At 47.0% G+C, this 27476-nt stretch overlaps 1 protein-coding gene across 2 annotated transcripts; it reads left to right on the top strand.

Moving 5' to 3' along the window:
* The first annotated feature begins 810 nt into the window (after positions 1-810).
* Deltacop (coatomer subunit delta) lies at positions 811-27476 on the top strand. Of its 2 annotated transcripts, none has more exons than XM_077707706.1 (12): positions 811-924; positions 1037-1149; positions 1738-1777; positions 2931-3121; positions 7097-7312; positions 8340-8664; positions 11550-11628; positions 15260-15425; positions 15919-16066; positions 17630-17741; positions 22532-22745; positions 27165-27476. In XM_077707706.1, exons 2-12 carry the CDS (start codon positions 1147-1149, stop codon positions 27252-27254), a joined length of 1584 nt encoding a protein of 527 aa, XP_077563832.1. In that variant the 5' UTR covers positions 811-924; positions 1037-1146; the 3' UTR covers positions 27255-27476. The 2 variants fall into 2 exon arrangements, with proteins under 2 accessions (XP_077563832.1, XP_077563833.1); XM_077707707.1 differs by having other exon boundaries at positions 22535-22745.

Below are 27476 nucleotides of genomic sequence, written 5' to 3' on the forward strand. Positions count from 1 at the left end.
CACCGGGACACTCGTTTTCCAACGCCTCGCGCTAGAACGTTTCGTGCTTCCGAGGAGACTTACAGCAAAGCTGTATGCCTGTACCCCCCAACGGTTTCATCCCCGTGGGCAAAACGCCGAGCGCTCAGCTTCGAAGCCGCATTACACACTTCATCATAACTTCGAAACCGCATCATACACTTATACACTGCATGCTTCGCCCCTCCCCAAGTTTCACGTTAGTGGAGATGGCCCGGGATTTTTTTTTCTTCTTTTTTCTATTTTATTTCAAAGCATGATGGTAATTTTTACGTAGTTGAAAATAAAACATCTTTATTAGAACTAAATTGCCGCCATGGCAAGATGGGCGCCCTTCGTGGGATTTTTCTGCTCCCGATTTCACTGGATTTACTCCACAGCAAGCTGACGCGGGAGTTTCCGCGTGCACCTCGAAAATGGATTGCATCGCCCACTGCAGCGCGCAGGTCTCAAAGCGCATAAAACAGTTTCTACCCTGTATTCATCATGTTAGTGCAATTCTATATGTAGCAGCGCATGCTTTCCTGATGGTCCAATTTCAGCAAGGGCAGAATAACGAGTATTTTCTTCTCAGGCCGAAAAATCAACGCGACAAAAGTCGCGCGCGCGTTGCCGGAAGTGATGAACACATCAGCAAGAGATCGCTATTACATCATGCTGCTGTTATTTAAAGGTAGTTCAGATGATTGAGCTTTTATTAGGTGTTCTAGCATTATTACAGTTACGTTGGTACATACTGTCGTCGCTTAAGGCAATGGTGTTTTAGGGCAATGTTTCTGTTTATCTAGAAGCCGTGACATAACAAGAACACGCTTAGCAACACTGCTCAAATTCTCCATATTCCGGTTCCGGAAGTGGTCGCTCGCTCTGCAAACGTGTAATGTTTTGGGTTGGTGGCTAATACAGGTGAAGTTTCTTCGCTGAAACCTTTCTAGTCGCCTTAATTTACGTCGACTCATTAAGCTTGGGGGATTTCGAGACAGCGACTTACTTTTCTCGCTTGTTCTGGCCCTCGCAGCGCGCCCACAGAAGGGAGCCCTGACGTAGACATCCTTCGAAGCTCTCGCGAAGAGGCCGGTGCCAGCCTTCTGTTCATTCCACGGCACCAACCGAAACACCGGAGACAAAATGGTGAGAAACCATCCTCTTCGTGCGTGTTCCTAGGATTATTTCGTCTCCTCTCCAGTAAATCATGGCGTCAGTTGTAATGAAATGGTAGCGATCATGCTGGTAGCGACTTGCTGCAGATGGGTGTGCGTGTGTGTGCTTCGAACTAGAACTGTGGCTTCTTGTTTCGTTGTTTTCTTGTGCGGTTGTTCGTTGTTCCTTTTTTGCTAAGTTTGTTTGGCTTTTATGGTTCGGAGAGAACTACTGGATCATGCCAACCGCGTTAACTGTTATTCCCCGTTCCGATGCACGTCGAAGATAGGTTGTCATCTTGAGCTAGCGCTTAATAATTAGTGTGGGAAGTAACGCTACCACCCAGTTGAGATCAGTAGCACGCTTTCAGCGAGGTTTTATGATTACTTATAGGTGTTGCGATTATTTGCGATGTGCGAATATCTCGCGGAACTTTGTCTGGCTGTCTCTCTCTCTCTCTGGATCGCTCTTGGCTGCAACTGCTGTTACGAATAGCGACAGCATTGGGTGCGAAATAAGCAGTAGTACTGTAGCAGCTTGCTTTGACAGTTGTTACGAACATTCATTTTTCAATTGCAGGTGCTGCTAGCGGCTGCCGTCATGACAAAAACTGGGAAGGGTAAGTTCACGCAATTCTGACTGAATGCGCGACCGCTGTTAGAGGGCGCCTTTATAAATTAGTAGCAACGTAAATAGGACATAGCTAGAGCCACTAAATAAGCTTCATCTAGTGGCTCTAGACATAGCCACGGGCAAAAAAAAAAAGGTGTTTTTCTGGCTAATTTTTTAAAACACTTATCTATGCACTTTTGAGGTTGTTTACTGCTCCTTAAAAACATTTCCTGCTCCTAATAGTAGTAATAATAATAATTTATTTTCATTTCGCATTTCCTTGGTGGTGGGGGGTGGGGCTTATGAGCCCAGACTTATGAGCCCAGCAAGTGACTTATGAGCCCAGCAAGTGGTAAAGTTGGGTGTGATAGCCCACTATGACCAGTGCCTGCAATGAGAATCGTAGTTGTCTTCAGGATTTCTTTTCGAGCCACTGCTTGCATGCTGAAGCGATGGGAACTTGTTGAAAACAAATTGCCTTTGACGAGCGGCCTCTGCAGAGAAAGCGCTGATCTCAGGGGAAAAAATTGGCCGCGTATTTGCTCCCTCCAGTGCAAATGTCATTGAAACACGATAGGCTTGTGCCGATCCTGCCACGTAAATGCCTCTCTTCTCTCCCAGTGCACCTGTAAGCTCTTCTCCTTTGGTATTTCTCCTCTCACAACAGACATGGTGGAGGTTTGCTCAAGTCAATTCGATTTCTGCATTGCACTGTGCCTGCGCCATCTATTGGAACCTTTCGTTACTCTTATTTTGTTTGCCTGCCACGAGGTCTAGGCTCGGAGACGAGCTCTAATTGTATTTTTGGGTTAAAATATGGGTTTTCAACGCGTCTTTTTTTATTTGCTCTCGCAAATGTGAAGTGAACGTCTAGTTTCAATTAAAAGAACACTGCCTAGTACGAAGTATGTATTGATGCTTTACCTCAAATAGGCCTCTTTTCTTTTTGGTGAACAGTGTTGACGAGTATGAACATCGCCACCATATTTCGTAGTTTTTAAATGTTTTTCCTCTATAAACTCATGGTTCCGGAATTATTCTTTTTGCCACATGGCTGAATCGAGGGACGGACAAAAATTTTTGGGTTTAATTAGCCCAAGAAAAACTGTCGTCTTTAAAAAAGTGGAAATGCCCATTGTGTTCGTCCTCCCATTCTGCAGTGATTGTGTCCCGCCAGTTTGTGGAGATGAGCCGTGCACGTGTGGAGAGCCTGCTGCTGGCTTTCCCCAAGCTGCTGGGCGCTGGCCGCCAGCACACCTTCGTGGAGACTGAGAGCGTCCGCTACGTCTACCAGCCGCACGACAAGCTCTACGTGCTGTTGCTCACCACGCGGGCCAGCAACATCCTTGAGGTGGGCGTTCCCCAGGGTGCCGAACTTGTTCCCCTCACATTCCCGCTTGTCCATCCCCCAGTCGGCAATGCCGTTGCTAGCAGTTTCTGTTTATTAGCGATTCCAAAAATGTGATGCAATAATAGCAGAGTTCGTACAGGTCCTTGAAAATCTTGAAAACCCTTGAAATTGAAAATTGAGTTTTCAAGGGCCTTGAAAGCCTGGAATTTTTTCCTTCTCCTTGAAAAGCCTTGACTTCTTGTGGTAACAAAGAGGAGACCCGATTACATGACTGTGTTTTCAGGACTTATATCAGTGTGGCCCTGCCCACTCCCCATTCAAACATGCTTTTTACAATTTAAAGCTTGCTTGGGGGTGCAGTAGTGCTGCTTTATACACCTTTTACAATTTAAAGTGAACTTGGGAACACAGGCGTGCTGCTTTACACAATGGCTCGTATGGAACGAAATCCCTTCATTGGACGAGGCAGAAAGTAGCATAAGTCCCCTTACAATTTTCCACACTGCTTTCTGCATTTGCTCACCCTGTTATTCATTTTACATATCTTCCCATTGCTGTGCCCCACCACAGCTAAGCAAAACTCTGAATGTGAGAACACAGTGCATCTAGCTCCTAAGCTTTACTGGAATAATTTATTCTGACTGGTGTGATGGTGGGCAGAGCCAGTAGAGTTGCCCATTCCCCCTCCCTTTCAATGAACACAGAACTTTGGGGGATGAGAATGGCAGGGGGTATTATGGTCCTCACTGTCCGAGACTGTGTATGAAGATCATTTGCAGAGCTCGAAAAATTCAAGATCGCATGGCTTTTGTAAAGCTCCCTCAGTATTACTGTGGGTGGGAGTAAACTTTTCCACTTCCAAAAGGTGGAGCTGTTCCAAATAGATTTTTCTTGGGGTCATTTTTTGAGGCGTAAAGAAGCAAGTGAAAACAGTAGCAAAACGTTAGCACACTTGCTCCTCTGCGCCCTTGAAAATGCTTTGGCAGGGCCTTGAAAGTCCTCTAGTTCTTGTCCCTGAATCTTGTACGAACCTTGTAATAGTATTTTGCAGACGAGGGTCCTATGCAGTAGCCGACCATTTTTCCGGAGTCCGAAAAATTTGGACTTGCTGGATATTTTGGACTTTCCCGAGGAGCCGCCAGTCGAGTAATGACTCACGGATTTTTCCGACCACTCTTCTTTTATTCAGACTGTTTTTCGTTCCCCTCCAGGTCCGAAAAAGCGGTCGGCTACTGTAGTTCAAAACTGCTATGGGACCCCCAATGAATAATAGTAAACAATAAATTAATGTTCAAGGAGCCACGGAGAAAAATACACCCTTGTTCAGTTCGAAAGAACTATTAGACCTTTGTTCTTTTTAACCAAAAATATGCAGGAAACATTCAAAACTTTCAGATTTTGCACTGCAATATCAGTTATGTAATTAGCATTGGTGCAAAATATAGTTATCTGTGCAACTGCATGTTGGCCTCCAAGTGATATGGGGATCAAACAGACCTAGAGGCCCCACAACAATTGCCCAGTCGGATTTCTGGGCGGTGGCTTCGGGAGGCAGCCACCAACTGCACTAGGAAGCCCCTGTGACATTTTAAGTACCCGGCGAGAAAGTGTGCCAGGAGTTTCCACTGCTTCATTTGTTATCCAGCTTACTTGCTTGAAGTTCACAATAAAAGTGGCGCCATTGCTATTGGAACAAAGCAAGCAGTGTCCTGAAGGAACCGAACTTGTATTTTATTTGTCTTCGTGGCGCCTTCTAGTTGCACGGGCTGCCCATGGATGGGGGGTGTCGATGTAAATGGCGAGCTGAACTTGCTAGTTCGTTGATATGCATGATTGAACTGCAAAAAGCTCGAGGAAGCAACGGCGGATGGTCAAGAAACAAACACGAGATGAGCGCTTCCTCGACGCAGCAGGAAAGAGTGTTGCGAGATATTCAAACGTAGTGCTCATGGTAGCCCTATGTGCTTGTAATTGGCATTGCGGTAGGCTTCACTTCATACGAGCTGTTTAATTGGCTATTTTCCCTTCATTTCGCAGGACTTACTACCGTTGTACTCGGCATTTAACTTCCGTATTAATCCTGGTCCATCACATGGTCCATCGAGGCAAAATACAGCTTCGTTCAGTTTGGGAGAACTAGCCTTTGGTGACTCACTCAGCTCTGCTCTGGCCACGAAAGACTTTTTTTTTTAAAGCTAAAATGCAAGAAACTTTAAAAACCTTTCAAGATTTGCACTAGTGATGTAATACGGGAACGGTGAGGTATTACAGTGATGTTTCGTTGATATGGACCCCTCTGTTCCCCAGAAAAGTCGTTCATAATAGGTGTCTTCGATTTTACTGCACTCGCTGCACTCATTCAGGTAGTGCAGCACTCGTCTCTTCGATTTTCGAGTGCAGCGCGCGTCGCCTGCACTTTTCTTTTCGATTTACCGACGGTGCAGAGAGTGCAGGATGAGTTCACGCTTTCCCTGCACCTCCCAGGGAGGAGGTGCAGAAGCAGACGACAAAAGTGCAGGACCGGTTCTGCAGTGGCGACGCCTGCGCTGAACTGGCTGAACTCATCCTGAACTCATGCAGAAAGTGCAGGCCAAATCGAAGAGACCTAATGTGTGTCGTCTATAGTAGTGAATCAACCTCAAAAACACAAACATTAAAAATAATGGTTCCAGAAAAAACAAAGAGATGTGGGTTTGCACTGCTGCTTTCAATCCTACTGCAGTGTCCACAAAACGTACCGCGTCGGTTTCTTGAAGTACCGACGTGGCTGAGTCCTTCGCCAGATCAATGCCGAGGTATTTTCACTCCGGTTTTTCACGTATTGAGGAAGTTCTGAAGGTGTCTCACATTTGGATCGGCATATTTCCTTTTTCGGTTGCGTGCAAAGCTCTGTGCGTCTTTGCTTATCACCAGGCATTGCCTCCGACGAACTGACCACAGAAGCATGCAGCCTTTGCCTAAAAGAAGCATGCAGCCTTTGCCTTTGCACAGCGAATAGTGGCACGAATTATCATCCTGTTACCGTATTCTGAGCCTCAAGACTTGCTCTTTCCGGCGCATGCCGCAGTGGGCAGTCTTGTTTGATAGGGAAAGGGCGTCACCCTGTGGTCACTGCCCTAGAGTGTTGTTCACTGATCATGGAAGTTCTCAATCTAATTCGACGGTACTGGGAGGAAGAGCGTTCCAACATAAATGCATGCTTCTGCTTTGTATGGTTCAGCCAACCGTGAATTCCTGGTATGCGCAAGGGCCTGTGGGGGCACCAGCCATTTTTTTTCTATTGTTTGCTCTGTGGACCGATGTCCATAATAAGGAGACAGAAATGCCTGTATTTACCCGTTTCGTCCCCACAATAGCCGTCAATAGTCCAGACTGTAAGTTTCTATGTTAATCGGGCAGAATTGCATGGTGAGAGACCGTTCACGAAAAAATTTCGTCCATGTTAATGGGGTCCATATTAATGAGGCATGGCTGTATGGGCCAGCTCTGTAAACATAGTTTTCAGTCTGTTAAGTGCGCATTAGCACTCAAGTGATGAGATAAAATGGAATTAGAGGTCCCCCTACAATTGCTTAATCATGTTTCTTGGCAGTGGCTCAGTTCAGTGGCTGCCAATCGTGCATACGAGCTTCTGTGATGCCATAGAGAAATCACCGGAAAGTGGCATGCTAGTTGCCACTGGTTCATCTGTTTCTCTTAATATTTGGATTTTTTTTTTAAAAGTCAGCGATCAAGTTAGTGTCATTTTGTTGAACCAACCTCGTATTTTGTCTTAATGGCCCCTTTAAAGTCGCGGGGACTGCGCATTGATGTGGCATTGATTTAAACTTTGCGGTTCACGCAGCATGATCGGTATCAAGACAGAGCAGTCTCATTAATGACGCTAACCTGCGTTTCATCTTCATGGCCCCTTGAAAGCCGCGCAGGCCGTCCACCGATGTGGCAGAGATTCTAAGCTTGTTGACGTGTGCGCAGGACCTGGAGACCCTGCGTCTGTTCTCGCGGGTGCTTCCCGAGTACTGCCGCGGAGCCCTGGAGGAACAGGAGGTGGCAGAGCAGGCCTTCAACCTGATCTTCGCCTTCGACGAGATTGTCGCCCTGGGCTACCGGGAGAGCGTCAACCTGGCACAGATCCGCACCTTCGTCGAGATGGACTCCCACGAGGAGAAGGTCTACCAGGCCGTCCGACAGGTCTGTCTGCCCTTTTCACCTTTGCTTTTGGTGAGGGAGCATTGCTCAAAAAAAGCCAGCACCGGTGGCGTCTGTAGCAGCGAAGCGGCTCCTAAACCCACATGACTGCAATGCGTTTCATAGCACATGTTTCGCATTAATGAAACAGAGAACACCATGTTGTTAGGCAATGCCCAAGCATGCGTAGAATCACGGGAAAAAGCAGAGAGTGTGGCTGCGGCGGCGGCCGCTGTTTGTACATTAGCAGCAGTGACACAACATTAACCAAAGTCACACTGGCCTCACCCAGAAGGGCAACAGTCGCCAGCCAGCCAGGCCACTTTGTATGGCCGTTCAGTTCTCTGCAATTTTGTCCGAATGGTCCGAACCGCAGCCTAGGAACTGAAAAACAGACCACCCCAGTTCAAGGAAAAGTTGGAACTATTAACTGCAGCGCAAAGCCTGAAAGAGCACTCGGGGGTGTTCAATCGGGTATTCAAATTTTTTTTTTCTTTCTTTTTTGTTCTCGCGTGGTTGTACAGAGGTCAACCTGTGTATTCTGAATCCCTCCTTCACACGAGCCTGCAGTCATAGAGGTCCTTCACTCAGCCGAGTCAAGGAAGCGTATGAAGTGGAGGACAGACTCAGAATACGGTCGTAAATGTCTAATGTTGTGCATATGTTTCACGACTTCAAACTTTTCCATTGAGCTTCTCCAGGTCTGCTTGCTGCAATAAATTTTTTCTCACGCAAATGAAGCGACTGATAATAGATTCCTTGTGTGGTGTTGGCAGCCAGTGGCCATACCTTTTTCGCAGAGCTGCTTTCTGAGCTTTCTTGTCTGCTGGCTCTCTGTCCTCGTGGTAGCTCTTAGTGGGGCTGTGGCCTTTACCGATAAGAAGCATATCCATTGAGTTTGCACGCAAGCAGGCCAATCTGATGTAGGTTTTGATTAGAAAGCTTTCTGCCCGTGTGAGTTGGTAGCTTCGGAAGCCTTTCAGGGTAAACACGCAGCTCACGTCAAAGCGCACCTATCCTTTTTTCGCAGACGCAAGAGCGCGAGGCCAAGCAGAAGATGAAGGAGAAGGCCAAGGAGCTGACACGGGCGCGGCAGGAGGCCCGCAAGGCCGGCGGGGGCTCCCGGCTGCCCCCCGGCGGCTTTGGCTCGGGCTTTGGCTCCAACTCAAGCGGGGGCTTCACGCCCACGGCGGTGTCGCCGGACGCCCTGAGCGAGCCGTCGTCGCCCAAGTCGACCTACCTGGCGGCCAGCCGGCCGGCCGCGGGCAGCGGGGGCCCCAACAAGGCCCTGAAGCTGGGCAGCAAGCACCGCGAGTGGGACACCTTTGCCGACCAGCTCAAGCAGGAGGGGGAGAGTGAGCGAGCCTCCCCTCCTTCCCCCCTTCTCTTCTCGCCGCTGTCTCGTACTACAGTTAAACCTGGATTTAACGAAGTTTTCCAATTCCCCATTGCCAGCCCCATTGAAACCCATGTTTGCGACCTCTCTGTAACGAAGGCGTTGCGACGGTTCACCTTGATGTAGCGAATTTGCTACGCTGATGTGGCATTGTTTTTGCACTTTTTCTGAAACATTGGCTGGAGAAATGCACTAACTTAGCAATCTTCACCCGCACTGCAAACTACGGTGGGTTTCCAGTGTCAATGCGGTGTCGGTTAGGTGCTGGGCCTGCCTGTCGACATGTAGTCGCGACTCTCCACTGCTGTGTGCGGTGTCGGTTCGTCAGTGATGAGTTTCTACTACCAGAAAACAAAAAAGTTTTGTCTTTTCAAGACAAGCTTGCTATTTTAGATACCATCTCCCCCTGCGAGAAAGAAGGACATCGCCACCCGGTACAGTATCCCAGGCGAAATCTGCTGCAACACACTACGGAAAGGCCAGAAAAATAGCCCCATATGCTTCCGCATCATTGGCAGCATAATACAAGGTTTAGAAAAAAGAGTGACGCGCAATAACGTCATGTTTATTCAGATAACAAACATACCAATGGTTATCTGTTCTTTCACTGCACGCAAACAACGCGTTGCGGAGTGGGATGAAGAAATGCAGGAGCGAAACGTATTGCTGTACAACAAGGCGTGTCCACCGAGCTGATTACTTGCAGATAGCTGCTAGGCCTGCGGAAGGCCCCCGCTCACTTGTAGCAGGAGCAGTGCCGTTATCTTATCCTCTGACAGGGCACGGCAGCTACTGACCTTGGCAGGTTAGACACGCGCGCTTGCATTTAACATGACCGCGCTCTCGCGACTAAGATAGGATGACTTGGCTTCAAGACCAAACACACAAACATGATTCTTGGCTATGAAGAATGGTAGAAGGAAAACGGCAAGGACAGCTGCTCACAACGCATACATGACGGCACCGCGCCAGCAGCGGAGCACATTCGTGCGATTTCAACTGGATACGGATTGGCTGTAGCTCCGGCTTGGCGAACCGGGCCTGCGCCTCATGTAAAGACAGCCAGCCACATCGTTATCACCATCAAACAATGAGGTCTGAGGTTTTTTTTGGGGGGGGGGAAGGGGGGGGGGGAGGGGTGCGCACCGCGCATGTTCTCGGTGAAACTAAGTGTCCTGAATGTATAAAAAGTTACAGATAGCTGGCGCTATGCTTATTTTATTGTAAAATAATTGTTCAACCCAGCCCAAATCATTGCAAATTTTATTGAAGCGAAAGCAAGCCTGACGAATGGTTCGTTGTGGCAAAGACTTTGTTGCATGGACTTCTATGGCTGGCTGACAGGGAATTGGAAATATTTCGTTGAAGCGAAAATTTCGTTGAAGCGGCGTTCGTTTTAGCGGGGTTCGACTGTAAATCATTGAGTTAGTTAATTCACCATCACTGATGTCTAGCGCTATGGTTTCATTTCTGCTTTTTTTTTCACGCGAGCCTAACTCGAAACCTGGGGGTAACGAATACCTGGATGTAACGAAAAATTGCGAATTTTTGTCAACTTCATTATGTCCAGGTTTACCTGTAAAGCAGGATGTGTTACACTATGAGCAACAGTGCGTGTGTGAAGGGAAAACGAAATGCATAAACTTTTATTGAGACTCTCGGGTGGTAGGAGAGAAGACTGTTTACAGGTTTTTCCGCATCGTCACCTTGAAAAGGCTGTTTCAATGTGCCGTAACTTAACACAACTTACACCTAATTTCAAACTAACTTAACCTAACCTAACCTTATCTGAACCACTGTAACTAGGGTCTCTTCAAATTTGTCTCACTTAGAACAGCATGATGCTGCGGAAGGAACGGCCTGCAAAAAGTCTCTCCCTGGTGGAACAGCCCAAACAGAGATGATGATTATGTACAGGTGATGAAGATGACTGGGGTCATTAGAGCTAGAACTGATGATAATATGTACAGATGATGAGGAAGTTATGGTATAATGTCAGGAACACTGGCAATGTGGTCCAGAAGGCAGGGGCAGATGCAGGGGGGGGTCAGCTTCTCTCAGTAATGATGATGATGATGATGGTGAGGAGGAGAAGGATAGCAGCCTTTTTTATTCATCGAAATTTTTGATAACCAAAAATACAAAAAAAGAAAAAATCATCAACTATACTTTTTCTACAACCTGAGGGGTCATCTTATTGGGAGGTATCAATTCCAAAATTAAGGGTGGTGTCAAGACATCTGGACCCCCCCTCTGTATTCACAAATGTTCACAGGATGCGTACATTATGATGTATCACCACTGTCTTCACTTCGGTGACCAGGGGATGATACGATCTGTCCAAGACTCCGATGGCAATCACTAAACTAGAATGTTAGTGCCCTGACACTGGGAACGTGTCTCTGCACTCTGTTCCTTTCACTTTTATTGTTCTATTTTCCCGTTTTTGCCAACTTTCCTGCCTTTCTTTTGCCTCTTACCTTACTTCCTTGTCTATGCTCGCTAAGAGCAGTGGCAGGTTCCATTTTGCTTTTCATGCGAGTGGGTAGGAGCAGGAGGAGTCAACCGACTACTCTTAAATGGATAAGGATGGATGAGTGGAGTAGCAGTATCATCAGTCCCTCTCCTATTGAAAAGCAGTGATTGGTTGTCTAGCAGTATGAGTAGCGATACCAAGATCCCTGTCCTCAGTATATACAGTGAAGGAACGTGTGCGCATGTTTGTGCGTGTTTGAGTGTGCCTGTCATTGGTTATTGTTTCGTGTGATTACCGATCGCTTTTTCAGAAGAAAAAAATTGCAATTTTTTTTTTTTCTCTCTCTCTCTCTCTCTTCTTTGGCGCAGCAATCTCAACGCCGACTGCTGCCAAGTCCCCTACTTCGGCAGCTTCCCGCAACATTCCTCAGCCAGCCAACGTTGAAGCGTAAGCATGTCTTTTTCTTGGCCTGGATTATTGTAAACAGATTTAAATTGGGGAATGGTTGGGCTGCTGCAATCAGCGAATGGGGTATCCGTAAATTGCTAATTTAATGGAAAAGCAATGGATGTGAAATGAGTGCGTTCCTAAAAGTGGTGAAGTGGTCTAGTGCTTGATTGTATGCACCAGGGCATACAGTCAAAATTGTCCACTACAAAAGCTTGCACTCCCAGGGGTGGAACAACTGTGGCATTTGCACCATCGAGTGCCAAACTTATTCACCTGTGCCATCCTGCACCAAAGAACCACTGTTGCGGCAAACTCGTTTATCAGCGCCGTCCTGTGCGGCAAGATACGACTGCCATGATGCCTAGTGCCAGTTAACCTGGCTGAAACATCGCGTTTTCAGTTTCAGTGCGATTATGGTTTCGGTTTTATCAAGGCTGTGAGCGTCGGCTTTTGCTTAGCTCTAAGGCTGCAGGTATTACGCTCCTTCTCCGCTTTCACTTTGGATTTCTTTGTGTCGCATTTGCACAGTTTTGTTGGCCGGTGCCGGCCGCCGCGCCACAGTAAATGGAAAATGACCGACAAGGAGTGAAATGTTTTGTGTCACGTCGCAGACAGGTAGAAAACAGAATAATATCCGCATGAAAGCTTGTAATTTATTGGAGGTGAATTTCAGTTTAGTCAACCATTGACCAGCGTAGCTGCATGTATTGAATATCGCTTGTTAATTTGGTTCACCTTTGTTGTGAGGTGCGTACTCATTTTCACCTGTGAACTTTGGGGTTAGCTTTGCTTATGTGGCGGAAGGTCCAGCATTATGCCTTCGAACACGCTCTCGTTACGCAGTCTGTGGCATACGTTTGTTGACTCTTACGACCCTGTGACGGGCGAGGACAAAGCCGTGTTCTGCTTCGCACACGCTGAAACCGCTGTCCGATGGAAAAAAAGCAAGCAAACGCCTTGTTTTACAGAATTCCAGCGTGAATTCGTTTAAACACTGCCGTCTACCGGACATGAAGCGAGGCCTGTTTTTTTGACGCCCTTTGACTCTGCACGTGAGATTTACCCTTTGAACGGTGATAACGCTGCGCAGTCACTGGGGCTGATGGTAGACAACTCCGCTTGTTGTGAACCTCCAATAGTACAAGAACTGTATCCCTGGTTCAGAGTAGGTTCCATTGCACTGTAGAACGCCTAATATAGTAGATAAATTGATTAACCTAATTGGCAGTGCGCCTGTACCATCCCCGGCCACAAGGCCTTTCTGGCTGCTCCAAGCCTGCTACAAAAGGCAGTTTTGCCTGCCCCCAGGACTGCTCCCAAACCCACGTACCTTGTTCCACCCCTGACTCCCCACAGCAGTGAAATAGTATCTGTTTCCTGCCAATTTGTATGTCCAGCATTTCATAACAGTGTTTCAGTGTACAGTGAAACCTCGATGTAGTGAAGTTGGGCGTACAGCGAATTTTGTTACATTGCAAATATTGTTATGTGGAGCATCGTACATTCCACCAGTCCAAATAAACTTTGCAGGTGCTTAGAATGCTTGTGATTCAATAGCCCCTTGTTTATAACGGAACAAAATACTAAAAAAACAAAATCATTGCTTTATCATTCTTATTCAGGCTACTATTATTCATCTAATAGCCAAGCCATATGGAAAAAGAGTTTTGAAGAGAGTGATTTTTGATTTTTTTTTTTTTTTTTTTTTTTTTTTGAAGTTGGCCCGTAAACGGGAAAGCTGCTGCATGGACTGTATCTTGATGACAATAAATGTACCATCATCATGGTTTGTCAGTGCCAGATTTTATCACATACTGCGAAAAAAGTATGGTTCATGCAGGAGATGGCAATGCAGTTCAGAAAAACCCATTTACATGCACTGTAGTACAAAATGGTATTCATAATTCACAAGACACTCACTGTGCAAAAACAAGTGACAAGAACATAAACCCAGACTTTGACTGGAACAAGCTCTGAGTGCAGCTTCTCCTCGTTATGTCAAACATAGGGATACCATGAGGCAACGCATTCCAATCAGAAACTTTTTTTTTTTTTTGGAAAGAAAAGAGACAGTCGAACCCCGCAGTAACGAATCCGCCGGAAAAAGCTAAAAAATTAGGTTTTGCAGGAATTTCGTTGCCGTGAGAACGAAACATAAACTACACGAAAATCGCCTGCAAACTGAAAATTTATTTCCGAAAGTCAGTTATATTACTGTGTGAGCCTTACCTTGCAGTAACTTCACAGCTCAGCTGTCGCACTACAAGGAGTGGTTCACAGCTAGTTGTGTATGCCAATGAAAGACCGAATCGTGCCAAATGCACCCAAAACATCCCACAGGTTCGCCTTCTCTGCACGTTTTTCTCCCTGGTCCTCAGCACCAAGTATGTTCAAGCATGCAGGCATAATCCAACTTCTTCTGTTGATGAACTTTTCCAGAGAGGCACGTTGTTGTTACAATGCTGTCCACAAAACTAAGTGAGCACCGCTTTGTTGATGTCCAGAAAGACTACAGCCATCGCTGTTTTGTTTTGCGCATGTGTGCCACTGAAGAGTGGCGTCCTTGCTTTTCAAAATGGTAGAGGGAGCTGCGGGCAGTTCCAAACTTGTTGGTGCTACCCTGTTTTCTTCCATTTGAGCCGCCGACTTGGCAATGATGGCTGCCTTATCTTGCAGTGATAAAAACTTTCACTTTTGATTGAATGCAAACGTGCTTACTGCCGCACACAGAACTAACACATGCGCGCTGTTCAGCGGTAGCCGGCTAGCTTAGCCCAAGCCAAAGACATGCCGTGAGTCACCATGTGTCGCCTTCTGGTGGTGTCGCTGTGAGGCTCCCTCCATGGCCACCTGTTTTATGGTGTTTTATGTAAACAAATATGGCAGTGGCCATGCAAGCGCACTGTGGCAGAAGTTTACGCACTTTGAGTCTCAAAAAAATGCATCTGGGTACTTTTTGGACTCTGTTAATCTCAAATGGATAGATAAAATGCCGACTGGACTTGCCATGAATTTCGTTAGCACAGGATTACTTTCCAAAAACATTTCTGTGCTGCGAGATAAGAAATGCAAGGGCTTCTACAAACGTTCGCCGGGTATCCAAAAATATTTCGTACTCGTGGGATTTCGCTATCGCGGGGTCTGACTGTACTGCTACTCGAGTGTTCAGTCATGCAAATATAGGTTTGATGCCATGGCTACGTTTGAGTTTTCTTTGAGTGTCCCCTGTAACCATAGTGATTTCAGGAGATTAAGACCACTGGGGCCACTTTATAAAGTCTGAACCGCTCAGAAAGAATGGCAGACAATTGGTACACAGCTTCCATTGTTCCCTTTTCTTAGCCAATTTCCTTGACCTACCCCCTAAAACCCGTCACGGTAGCTCTGTGGCTAAGGCGCCCAAGGACATGGGTTCAATCCAGACCGCGGTGCCTGCTTTTCTATTCTAGTGGAGACGAGAAGCAAAAATGCCTGTGTGCGGAGATTTCGGCGCACGTTAAATATTCTTCAGGTGGTGGAAATTAATCTGGAGCCCCCCTCCACTGCGGTGCTCCTCACAGCCCAGGTGTAAGTTTGGCGCGTTGAACCCCGTAATCTGACCTTCATGCCCCCCTATGTGGACACGCAGGGTCAACCTGAACGTGGAGGAGAAGGTGACGCTGACAGCCCTCCGCGACGGGGGCCTGCAGAACCTGGAGGTGCATGGCCTGGTGACGCTGCGCATCACCGACGAGCAGTTTGGCCGCATCAAGCTGCTCTTCGAGAACCACGACGACAAGGGCGTCCAGATACAGGTCTCTTTGAGGCGCTCTCTGATCTGCTATTCTTTTATGCAAATGCTAAGGAGCTTCTGCTGTTCTTCCTCAGCAACCTAGGAGTAGACATCACGGGTTCTGGCACAAAATTTCCGGGTTCAAACCCTAGCAATGCCAATTTTTTTCGAAAACGTGAACTTTTTTTATTCTAAAATGTACTCTTAGCTCGATTCTGTGCATTATTTTCATGAATAAGGGCGTTCTGGTATCATTTAGGCTGCTGTAGAAGAGGGGCGCAGCATATCAACATGTTTATTAAAATTCTGCAAGGCACCAAAAGTGCCGGGCTTGTACCCATCTTCGAACAGAATATCACAGCTGTGAGTGTGGATGGATTGATTATGAGGTGGTGGGGAACGGTTGGGAGTGTTGATAAGGGTGTCAGTGGTTCTCGTGCTCTCGTTTTCCACCACAAGTGGTTGTTTGTGCGATTGGCAAGGGTGGTGATGGTTGTTCCCCCTCCACTTCCTAGACGCACCCGAACATCGACAAGGAGCTGTTCAAGAGCTCGCAGCAGGTGGGCCTGAAGAACCCGAGCAAGCCGTTCCCCATCAACTCGGACGTGGGCGTGCTCAAGTGGCGCTTCCAGACACAGGACGAGAAGATGGTGCCCCTCTCCAGTTCAGTGCCGTGCTCCTCTCTCTCTTTTCTTTCTCTCTTTCCTTTTTCTTTTCTTTGGCGTCACGTGGCTCCCACTCTCTGAGTAAGAGCCCTGATTTCGTGTTGCATCATGTGTAGCTGCTTCTGCCAAGCTCGTTTTGGGAAGCCCTTTCTCTGTTATCTTGTTGAACTGCAAGGGCTTGTGCAGCGCAAAGCAGCAGCAGAAGAGATGTAACAATTCAGCTATGGATGCTGAGACGGGCGTTTTATTTAAAGAGGTTTTAACAGCAGATCTGTTTAGGCTTTTAGTTATGTTGCGGCGCTAGCGTAACTAAGAAACTCAGCCCAGTCGAGCACACGTGAGCATGCGCCTAGTGAGGAGCGCCCAGTGTCGGCCAGCTCAACCTTCGAGAACGTGCAAAATCATTCGTGGCATGATCTCTTGCGTGCCCTTCTCGCCAGTTCACGTACGTTCACAGCTGAAGGGGGGGCACACAGACGCCGAGTTCGCGAAGCCGGTTGCTGTGAGCTCTAGCTCTTGCTAACGTGGTCCACACTTTGGGAGAGATGTGAAAGGCTGCAGACAAAACAATCCGGGCCTGCCAGTCATGGAGAACTTTCAGCAGCAAGTTCAGAAACCTATGTGAAGTGCAACAGTCAGGTTTTTGACGCAGGGAGAGGGGCTACCTGCTCTGCTGTTTCTCCAGGTGCAAGCTGCACCAATTGTTTTTTTAGCATTGTGCCAATATCCTGCTGGTTTTGGCACATAGGAATTAGGGCCATTCATTGGAAGTATATTATGGATGTCAAAGCAAACAAAAAAGGTTAGACAATGGTGATCAAGAAATGTGGGGCCAGTATTTTGTAAAAGTAAACGAAAGTTTTTGGAATTCGTTCATCTCTGCCACTATTCATGCTTTGTATCTAGCGCGTGCCCCTGTGCCAAGGTCATGTTGCTTTCTGTTTGTAAATTGTGTTGCACTGCATTGTTTTTTAGAAAATGTGAATGTTGCTTTAGTGAACTGTTGTGTAGATAATGTGCAAAAGTAACCTTTACTATTATTTATTTTTTGTTCTTAGTTTGCATGGTTACGGACGGTGCACTGCTGTTGTAGGTCAGCAGTTTATGCTTGTCAAAGAGAGATGTACTATGCTATTACTCATTAAAAGGTGACTGTTCTTTTTGCGCTTTTTAAGGAGGAGAGCTACCATAAGCTTGAAAAATGAAATATGGACTTCACTACTAGGCACAATATGTTGTAACAAGGTTTGGCAGATGGTGGGGGGGAGGAGAATGCCTTGAGGCACACCAGATGCTTCTAATTGTCTTTAAACTACTCACGTAAGTGTGCACCCAATTGGTCATCCATGAATAGCAACACGCTGAGATGCATTCATCTGTTAAGGGCATGCAGTTAACTCTACTGACACACTGGCGTTTTTGCTTTTCACCTTTACCAGAAAAGCAGGCACAGTAGGTGAACAGTTGGCAAATCAGGCGGCAAATCAGGCGGCAAATCAGGTGACGACTTTGTACGTGCAGACTATCACACGGCCTGTGTCATTTCTCCTTCACTGTGCAGTCAATTGCTGGGTGTCTGAGGCCGGTGGGGGCAACTGCGACGTCAACATTGAGTACGAGTTGGAGCAGGAGCACTTGGAGCTGAACAACGTGGTCATCAGCATCCCCCTCAGGTAGGGGGGGAGTCTCTCTTTCTACACAGTCTCTGTGGCTGAGCGTGTGAAGCACCACTCGTCCTGGGGGAGTACTGGGTGCCCTAATTCACCAATCACCTGTTCCGGTGTCTCGGTGGGCAAGGTGTTGTGCTGCTGAGCACAAGAATGCGGATTCGATCCTGGCCACTGTGGTTGCTTTTCTTGTGGAGGTGAAAAGCAAAAATGCCCGTGTGTTCAGATTTCGGTGCGTGTTAACCCTTTCACTGTCGGGCGTTTCTGGCTGTGGCGCACCGGCTTGGTTTCCGGAAGCTCAGGGAAGGAGCATAGTGATTTATTTGACTATGATAGCGTCCCGAACGTAACGCAGCGAAAGGAAAGAGCGTGGGTGAGAAATCGCCTTTCTTCCAGATATTTTCTGTTTGCCGTGCACACTTCTGGGACGACGACCCATCCGTTTCTACATCAGAATCTGACGCATGCTGTGGAACTCGCATCCCTTCCTCGGATGAGAAACTCTCGGAATGCAGATCCGAGCTCGGCTTGTATTCAGATTGAAATCAAAGAACCATCCCTCCCGTCCGCAGTCGAAGGCCCCACACGGTCAGCCATCCGAAAGTAACCATGTGCATGGAGGGAGCACTTTCAGCAGCCCGCACAACGGACAAACGACGTGCTGCCAAATCATGATGGCAGATAAAAAGGGGATACAACATTGATACAACAGTCTTGTTTGCTGCTGACAGTGGCAAGTGAGGCCGCGCCGAGCGAGCAAAAGCCGCAATTGAGTCATGTTTCAGTCTATTGGAGAGGCAACTACACACTGACCAACCTGGCACGCTGTAGCAGACGCGGAAACAGAATAAAAAAAAACCTAGAAACCCGTTGTGGAAGGGAAAACAACTCGTGCACCCGTATGGGGTCGCATGCGTGCCACATGGTCACTCATCCCCCTAGCAACGACTTTTGGGTGCGGTCACTCTGTACTCTTCAGTATACACTCTCAGAGAGCTAGCGAGTGAAAATACGAGCTACTAGGAAGATTCGACAGATGGCGCGAATTTTTGAATGCACAATGGAAAATGTACCAGTATGTCAGTGACACTACAAAGGGGAAATGCGAAAATGTACCGGTACGTCAGTGACAGTGAAAGAGTTAAAGATTGCTTGCAGGTGCTGGAAATCAATGTAGAGCCCTCCACTAGGACATGCCTCCATAGCCCAGCTGTAGCTTAGCTCTTTCGCTACCGCGCCTATCAAAATCGATCAATTTGATCGATACTTTTGGGAGCGCCTTTTCATAGCGTTCCAGGCGTTTCTCGAACAAGTAAAGCTGTTCGGAGTTAGATCAGAAAATGGCCTTTCAAAATCAGTTTTGTTTTCATTTTTGCAACGGAAACGTGATTTTTGACACGCTTTTGAATCACCTGGGTGTGGAAAAGGGGCGTGGTCATCGCGCGTCACGGCTACCAACGAAGAATGCGTGCAACTCGTAATTACTCCATTTTTGCTATCAGGGCGTGAATGGGGAACTAGCAAACGATTTTCAATCGTCAGGTTCGTGCTCTGACAGTAACAATCCCAGAAATCGGCTGAAAATGTCAAGGAGTGCCTGGTTGCAAAGCTACTTTATGATTTTAGGCAGTTTTATTGCCTTTGCGCAAGTTGTTCTAAGTACTGTGGTAGTTATACTTACCCCAGGACCATTCCCAAACAGTTTACAACAGTTTCGGTTTCGTTTCTGCATCGCGAAATTCATATTTAGCGCAACTACGCAGTTACCCAACTTCAAGGCTAACTGCCAAGGCGCCTGAAGCGTCCGCGACTGATCCTCGAACAAAGCACGCCGCTCCTCATTTCCCCCCACCCTAACCCGATTTCTGCGATAAGAACTTCAGATGCAAGTCAAAAGGTCACACCCAGTCGCCAGATATCTGTTCCGCCGAGGACAGCGCTTCAAACCGGCCTTACACTGCCAGCTGTTCGCCTTCCAGTTTCGTTTTCATGCGAGGGTATATCCGGGTGTCTAATGTTGCTGCTTAGTTGAACTGTTTATTCGGACGGAGTCTCTGATAAGTTTTTGTACTGTTTCATTTGAAAAATGTTAGGTGGCGCTGCAATAGAGGAGGCTCGTTGTGCTGATCTTTTTTAGCGCGCGACTGCTACTCGGCCAAAGATCGCAGGGGACGATTCTAGCTCATCGTACCTCATTTTTGCGAGCAAGGCTACAATTGCGAGTAAGAAGATGATAATAAAGCTCAGCTTTATGTTTTGAGAGATAACTGACCGTGAACGACAACAAACATCAGCCACGGCGTTTCGTTTTCAACTTCATGCATGTTTTTTTCTGCATCGCGTGCTTGTCCCAAATATTGTGCTCGCTGTAAATGCAAAGTCAGCCATTGACAAGATGTTTTTACGTTATGTGGGGGCAAATTGGTGCCTCTGATAACGTCAAACCGCCAGATTTATTCCAAGGAACCACCCAAAATTGCACAGTTTGAATTAGAGGTTGGGCTTCACCGCATGACACGAGCACCGTGCGTGCTAACATTTTTTTTTTTATATCTGAAAAACTGTTCCGCGCAAGTCGACATTTTTTTTAGGGTGTGTTTTTGAAATGTTTCCCTGCAAAATGTATATTCTAATTTTTTTCTACTACCGGTGGTTTGATATACACAACTCCTTTTTTATCATTTTTTTCGACAACTTGACAAAACTTTTGATTTTGATATTTTTTTTCACAACTATGATATATGAAAACCTTTAAAAAACTGGTGTTATTGGAAAGGCCGTTAAATAATCTGCATTTTGTGCTCCTGCAATTAGTGCCTAAATAATTTTTTAGCAGAAAAAAAAATGTTTTCTTGGACCCCCCAAAATTGGTCAATTTTCTGCGGTAGCGAAAGAGTTAGGCATGTTAACCCCCACAAGCAATCAACCTGTGGTAATGCTGGGTATCCTCAATTTAGCAGACCTGGGTAGTATCTGCTGGAAAGCTGTGTCCGGTACTGATAATCAAGGAGGCCCTATGTATTTGCTCGCATAATTCCCACACACACTGGTCATCAAATATCTTTTTTTTTTTCCTTGAATACGTAATGCTACACCCCCAGAATTGCTTCCACAAGTGTATTCTAGCTTGTGATGATGGGATGTGATAGCCGAGTGCCATTTTCTAAATGCTACGCAAACTATTTGTGCCCACAATTGTCAACACCAGCACAAGAAAAGTGGAGGGCAGCACTTGTGGAGGACAAGTGTTGCATGGTTCTGCCAAATTTGCGTTCGTATCAACTTTGCATCCTTTTTTTTTTTATGAAGTGCAAGTTTTACATGAGCCATTGGAACAGTCACAATGAGATGAAATGCGAACCATAAAATAAAAATGCTTGTTTGACATTTCAGCCCACCCATACGCAAACTGTGTTCACAATAACACTTGTGAGAAATTTTGACTGGCTTATGTATGACTTTTGGAGAGGTCAAATAGGCGTGCAATGCTGCCGCAACACCGATTCATACTGGAGCGCTTTCGTGTCTATTTGAGCAATCAGAATTGGCAATTTTGAGGGGGGAACTAGAGTGGTCGCAAAATTTGTAACTTGCGAGGCATAAAATTTGGCTCCAGTCCGCACTGGGAAGGTGGTTGGACTGCGGAGCTTTAAACGACTTCCACAGCATGACCGAGCAGACTGGAATGGACAGCCAAGCCCCCTCCCCTTTTTTTCATGTTCACAGCGGTCATTGAACCAGTCAAATTCATCTAGGAAAGGGCGTGAAATGCCCCGTTGTCTTGGAAACTCATCTATAAAAAGGAAGATCCGACTTTTAATTGTACAATAAAAGCATAGGCAATTCGAGGTTGTCCATTGTAGCTGAAAGATAAGAACGGAGATGGTTGGTTCAGGCTTGGGCAGCTGTTCATTGTCAAGTGTTCACAGTGCTCTGGTTTTGTGAATACTTCGTGAATAGGCCTCTGTGCATTGTGAAAGTGTTTGTGGAAAAACACAAAAATCTTTTTGTGTGTGTAAGGGAGGGGGAAGGGGGGTGGGGTGGTTGCGGGTAAAAATGTCTGTTGTGTGAGAGGAGTAGTTAAACATTCTCGGTGTGGTCGGGCAGGAGAGTTTTGGCACTCTGGACATTTACTCACATTTCACACAAGTGAGGAAAGTCCAATTTTTTTTTAAGTTTATTGCTTTCTCAGTAATCTTCAGCGTTTTCTAGGCTTTTTGTCGTATTCTTTTTCTTCCAGTCACCTGCAGCGTGTTCCGAAGCCCATCCAAAAACGAGAAATGCTAAAAAGTGTTCGATCTCTTCTACATACTATTTTTCTTTTACAGACAGGCATGCTGACTTTCAAGTCTAACTACTTGCGATCTTTCTCTTTTTGATGATAGTCTGCAAAATCTACTCGGGCAACAAAATCAACACACCCTGATGGTTTCATCAGAATGGGTTCAGCAGATTAGAAATCAGCATGTTCAGACCGTGTTCCCCTTTTCAACTCATTGCCTGTACAATGACCCAGTCCTCCGTTTATACGCCAGCATACAGCAAAACCTACGCATTCTTACGCCCGCCCTCCCCTCACATGCAGCAGCCACGGCGGGCTTTTTGTTTGAAGCAAGTCCGCACAAACCACTCGGGCAAATAAGATAAACTTACCCTGCTGGCTTCATCAAAGTGGGCTTAGAAATCCGCGTGTTTGGACAACGTTCCCACTTCAAGTCACTGCCCTTGCAGTGGCCCAGCCCATAAATTATGCACCAACCCACCGTGAAACCCATTTGTTGCCCCCTGCCTTGCAGCAGCAGCAGCCACGGCGGAGGGTCGGTGGTGGTGAATGAGTGCGACGGCGACTACCACCACGACAGCCGGCGAGGGGTGCTGGAGTGGCAGCTGGCAGTGATCGACGCCTCCAACAAGTCCGGCAGCATGGAGTTCTCGGCCCCTGGGCGCCCCAACGACTTCTACCCTGTCCAGGTCCAGTTCGTCGCCAAGACTCTGTACTGCGACATGCGGGTGAGTGAGCGTGGGGAAGGGCCTGAAGCTGAAGTCGAAGTGTTTATTTATTTAAGCCAGGAAAAGCTACATATCATTGTACACCCAACAATGTTGTTGCAGTGATCCGTGCATGGCTGCCTCTTGCTTACGATTGCCAGGTGCACTTTATGCTAGCTGTGCTTTGCAATAGTTGGTGTACTGGTGGTCAGCCAGCCTCCTGAGGTGCTGAGGTTTGCTGGCCTTGCAAGGCTAACGCTTCGAAGACGAGAGGACAAGGGAAGACTTTTCTTGCTGATGCTCCCCGTGTGGACAAAAACTCGCAGGAACACATGGTGGTTCTTAGTGTTGAATTTTATTGTTCCACACATAGCAAAATTACCGAGACGAAAAAGAAGACATGACTTGAGAATGCTAGGGAAGAAAGATGTTAAAGAAGAGGACCAGCAGACGCGCCATGGTGCTTGATAGTAGCATCCTTGCTGCAGTCTAATGTAAATACAGTTATTCTTTCTTTTGCTGTGGCTTAGGACTCCTTTCTTCCACACCTAGGTTGGGGGGATTGTCTGCACTTGATAGAATGTGATGCAATCGCTAACACAAACCTGATTAGAAGCTCAAAACATTATTTGCGAGACAAAATGTGGTCTTGCTTGCACATGGAGTTATGGTTCTGGTGGCACTAACGGGCTATTGCATTCGTTGTTCTCCCTTGTGCCTTCACTCTTCCTTGAGAAGTTTGTAGAATCACAGTTTCACTTCAGTGTGAAGCAAAAAATCTTAAACTTTTGCTCTGTGCAAAGCGGCGTTCCTAACTCGGCGTTCCGAAGCGATTGAAAGTGGTCAAAGTACCTCGGCCGACCACGTTAGGCCTGTCGTTCTGTGAACTATTGTGTGCACTGCTACTTCATGGGTGCTGTTGTGAGAGACACTGAGGGCGCTTTCCGAAGCAACCGTTACGTATATCACTGTCTTCTGTTGCCTCTGTGCATCTCCGTCTGAACAAGGGATTCCGCTGCAGTGATGAGGGGCCTGTGGGAAAAGCACAGGCATCAGCGTAATACCGGGAAAGCTAAAGCAGGATTGGAGGATGGGGATTTGAAACATGGGTGAAAGGAATCTAGTGCTTCAGTCAGTATTAATGCCTGTGATTCCGGCTTGCACAATGTTCTGAATTACAGAAAACTAGCTACGTTTAGGTATGGATGATTGCCCCGAATCAGTGTGAAATTGCTGCAGCTCATACATCTGTTGATTCCACCCTGGCCTGCTTTAAAGGGGCCATGAAGACGAAATGCAAGTTTGGCTCAATAAAAGACTGCTTTGTCCCGATAAAAGATACCAACCTTGTCGCAAACTTCAAGCCAATAAACAACATAATGGGGCAGGCAGACGCAGCAGTGGCCACTTCACAGAATCGTGTTTGTGCGACTGGCTGCTTCCGGCCTAAGCCACTGCCAAATAACATGAGTGGCGGCCAATTGTATTCCGTTTGACCGTATCACTTAAATGCAAACACATGGTTAACCCGCTGATTCTGGCCCACATTATGTCGCTCCTGCCCATATTAGTATATCAGTACAGCGCGAAATTTCAAAACGTCTCCACGTTTCTTGCGTTTTCCTTTATTTTAACACGAAAGTGTTTTGTGCCGGGGTACAGCAAGAGCTCACCGGCGTCATATCCGTCACGGGAATGACATCGCCAGAATAAGTTCCATTGATGCGGCGGCGCTAGGTTTCAAGCCCATGATCACTCTGGCCGTAACAGGAGGTGTGAAACACTCTGGCAAGTGGGCTGTGAACTCATTCCTGTATAGCTCTACGAATGCGCCTTATATCCTTCCCCATAACATTCCGCATGGGGGGAAAATTCTCCATTCAGATAGTGCTGCCGTCTAGGAGAGGTGAAGCGAAGTAGTGCGTCATGACGCTAATGAGCGTCCATAGTTGGCACCTTGATATGTGGTGTTTATCCACTGCCTATGCTGCGGGTGTGATGGCCCCGTGCACGGTGGAGGAATACCGTGACCCTGTGTAAGGAATCTGTTGCATTAAGGCAACGACACCGACTGGCGAATGTCACTCTCCTGACTGCTTTGGTGCAACGAGAGACACGCCAGCGGAAAGCAGAACACGTTCACGCCTTCACGGTTCAAGCTACACGAACTCTGCCTCTCGCGTTCCACAAGCTGAGCTCGTCACAACACAAGCACCTGCCATACACGCCATGTAGCAGGTTCGAAGTGGTCGCACCTTTACCTAAACGATCCGCCAGCAGGACGTCACTCACCAAGTGCACCCGCAAGACTGCTGCCGACCCACAAATCATGCTCCTTTCACAGTAGCGGACGGTGACTTCACCAAGCGATTTGCTGACACAACCCTTTCAGTTTCGACAACCCGTTCAGTTTCGTTCGCACGGTTTGCGAGCGCCTGGGGTTTCAGTCGGATTTACACAATGCTCTGGAGCGTGTGTAATCCAGTGTCTAACATTTATGCGTCCAACGGTGCCATACCGGTGAAATATAAATAGCCGTGTGCAAGTTCATATCAATGCCCAATATACATTTAAATGCTCCTGTGAAGGCACCTTTCACTTTCGTGTTTCACCGATTCCTATGAAATCGGGATCAACCACAATGTTTTTTTAATGGCTGGGATGAAGCTGAGTGGGTTCCCAAATGGTGCTAATTCTTTTAAATTGAACAAAGTTGTATCTTCTCTTCATCGCCCCTCTAAGGTGTTGTCAGCATTGCCAGCACTACTTCATGGGTGTGTTTCTTGCTTTGCTTGTGTTGTCAGGCGGTGCTTTGTAGACTGTTAACACCCACACTGTAAGGTGTCTACTGCAAACATTGTTGTGTGACAGTGTAGTAACAGGGCTCACGGCATATTTTGTAGACAGTGGGCATTGCAAACAGTGTCACCACCTTAGAAGCAGAAATCTCAAGCGCTCGTGTGGTCGAAATCAATCCGGAGCCCTCCCAGGGCACCTCATCGCCTGCGTAGCGTCGGCACGTTAAACCCTAGAATCAATCAATCGTGAGCAGAGTGACGGCACACAAAAGCACAGTAGCCTGTTGTCGACGGCTCTTGGCACCATTTCGTTCTTTAAATGCGTAGCTTCTTGATTGCAAATGCAGACCAGGTGTACATTGTTGCAGTGGCTCCTGCTCCTTTCTGAAAAAAAAAAAAAAAAAAAAAAACCATCCAAATTCATTGTTAATAAACACACACTGCCAGCTTCCAGGCACGTGCTAATTTGTAAAATGCTGTTGCCCAATAATCTTACACCTTGTGACAAGACATTGGTCAACTCGGCATAAAGGAAAACTCTACTTCAAGTGGAGTGCACTAATTTTTACAGAGCTTGTAGACAAACACAAGTCAGAGTGCAGTCAAACCTTGTTGTAATGCAATTTTCTTAGCTAATACACAAATATACAGGCATTGCTGCGCGTTGGTTGCTTGAATTCACATGCATAAGAACCGCAATAGAAAGTAGTTTCGCAAGACGTGCCGTAAATACTGGTATTGCTTTATTTGCTTACCTTTAAGGGCAAGTTGTAGTGTTGCAGTAAGAAAAATTCACCGACTGCACCCATTTGTGGCTACTAAGCAAATCTTTTGTATTGCTCTGCGTTCGTTTTACCATCCGACTGCCTTCTCATCGGTAAATTGTCTCTTTAGTTTAGGTGTAAGTATCTTCCACAGTTCGTTGCGCGGCTGAGCACGAAGTCGTGGGTTCGATTCCCGGCCGCAGCAGCTGCTTTTCTGACGGAGGCGAAAAGCAAAAACGGCCATTTGTACGAGATTTTGGCGCACGTTAAAGATCCCCAGGTGGTCAAAATTAATCCGGAGCCCTCCACTATGGCGCACCGCATCACCTGTATTGCGTCGGCGCGTTATACCCTACAATCAATCAGTCAATCTTCCACAGTTGTGTAAAATCCGTTCGGCTGCCCTACGTTTGTCTCACTCTGTGACACCCTTCAAATCCTTGAATTGTCTCTTCAGTTTAGGTGTACGTATCTTGCATAGTTGCCGTGTAAAATCTGTTTGACCCTACCAGCGAATGGAAATCTTTCGCATTGCCCCGCATTCATCTCACTCTGTGACAGCCTTCTAATCCTTGAGAGAAACACGTTTTATTCCCAGCCAGGCTTAGTACGGATGGTGGAGCCACGGAAGCGCAGCCTTATAGGCCCGTGCCCTGTTGACCAGGGCGCACTGGGACATGGCGTCCGAGCGTGCAAGGGCAGACAGCCAGGAGTCGAGGGGGTTGGTTAGGGGAAGAGGAAGCAGGGTGGGGCAGTGCCAGATGGCGTGGGGGGTGTTATTGTCTCTTTGTTTCAGTTTTAGCTGTCTTTCGTGAGCACAGTGTAAAACCTGTTGCAGGTCTGGTTGGCAGCTGGCGTTCTTGTTTCTCTCCCTGCAGGTGGTGAACGTTGTGTCCGTGGATGATGAGACTCCGGTCAAGCACTCCCTCAACACGTACCTGGTGGTGGACAAATACGAAGTCATCTAAGCAAGGCTGCCGATCACCAGGCCACTTTGTGCAGAAACGAAGGAAGCAAGGGATGTGCGGGGCTGCACCTACAGCTTGATTACCTGACCCTTCTCGGCCCCTGTGTAACAACAAGGCTTTCTCTTTTTTTTTTCTTTCTTTTTTCTCCCCCTTTGTCCTCCTTCACCAGTGCTGAGTTACCTAGTTCATCTGACCGGAAAAATAAAGAAGCTTTATTTTGGA

The sequence above is a fragment of the Haemaphysalis longicornis genome, unplaced genomic scaffold (assembly GCF_048455015.1).
Source record: "Haemaphysalis longicornis isolate Haplotype H1 unplaced genomic scaffold, Haemaphysalis longicornis Haplotype H1 scaffold_4, whole genome shotgun sequence".
In the NCBI taxonomy this organism is placed as follows: Eukaryota; Metazoa; Arthropoda; class Arachnida; order Ixodida; family Ixodidae; genus Haemaphysalis; species Haemaphysalis longicornis.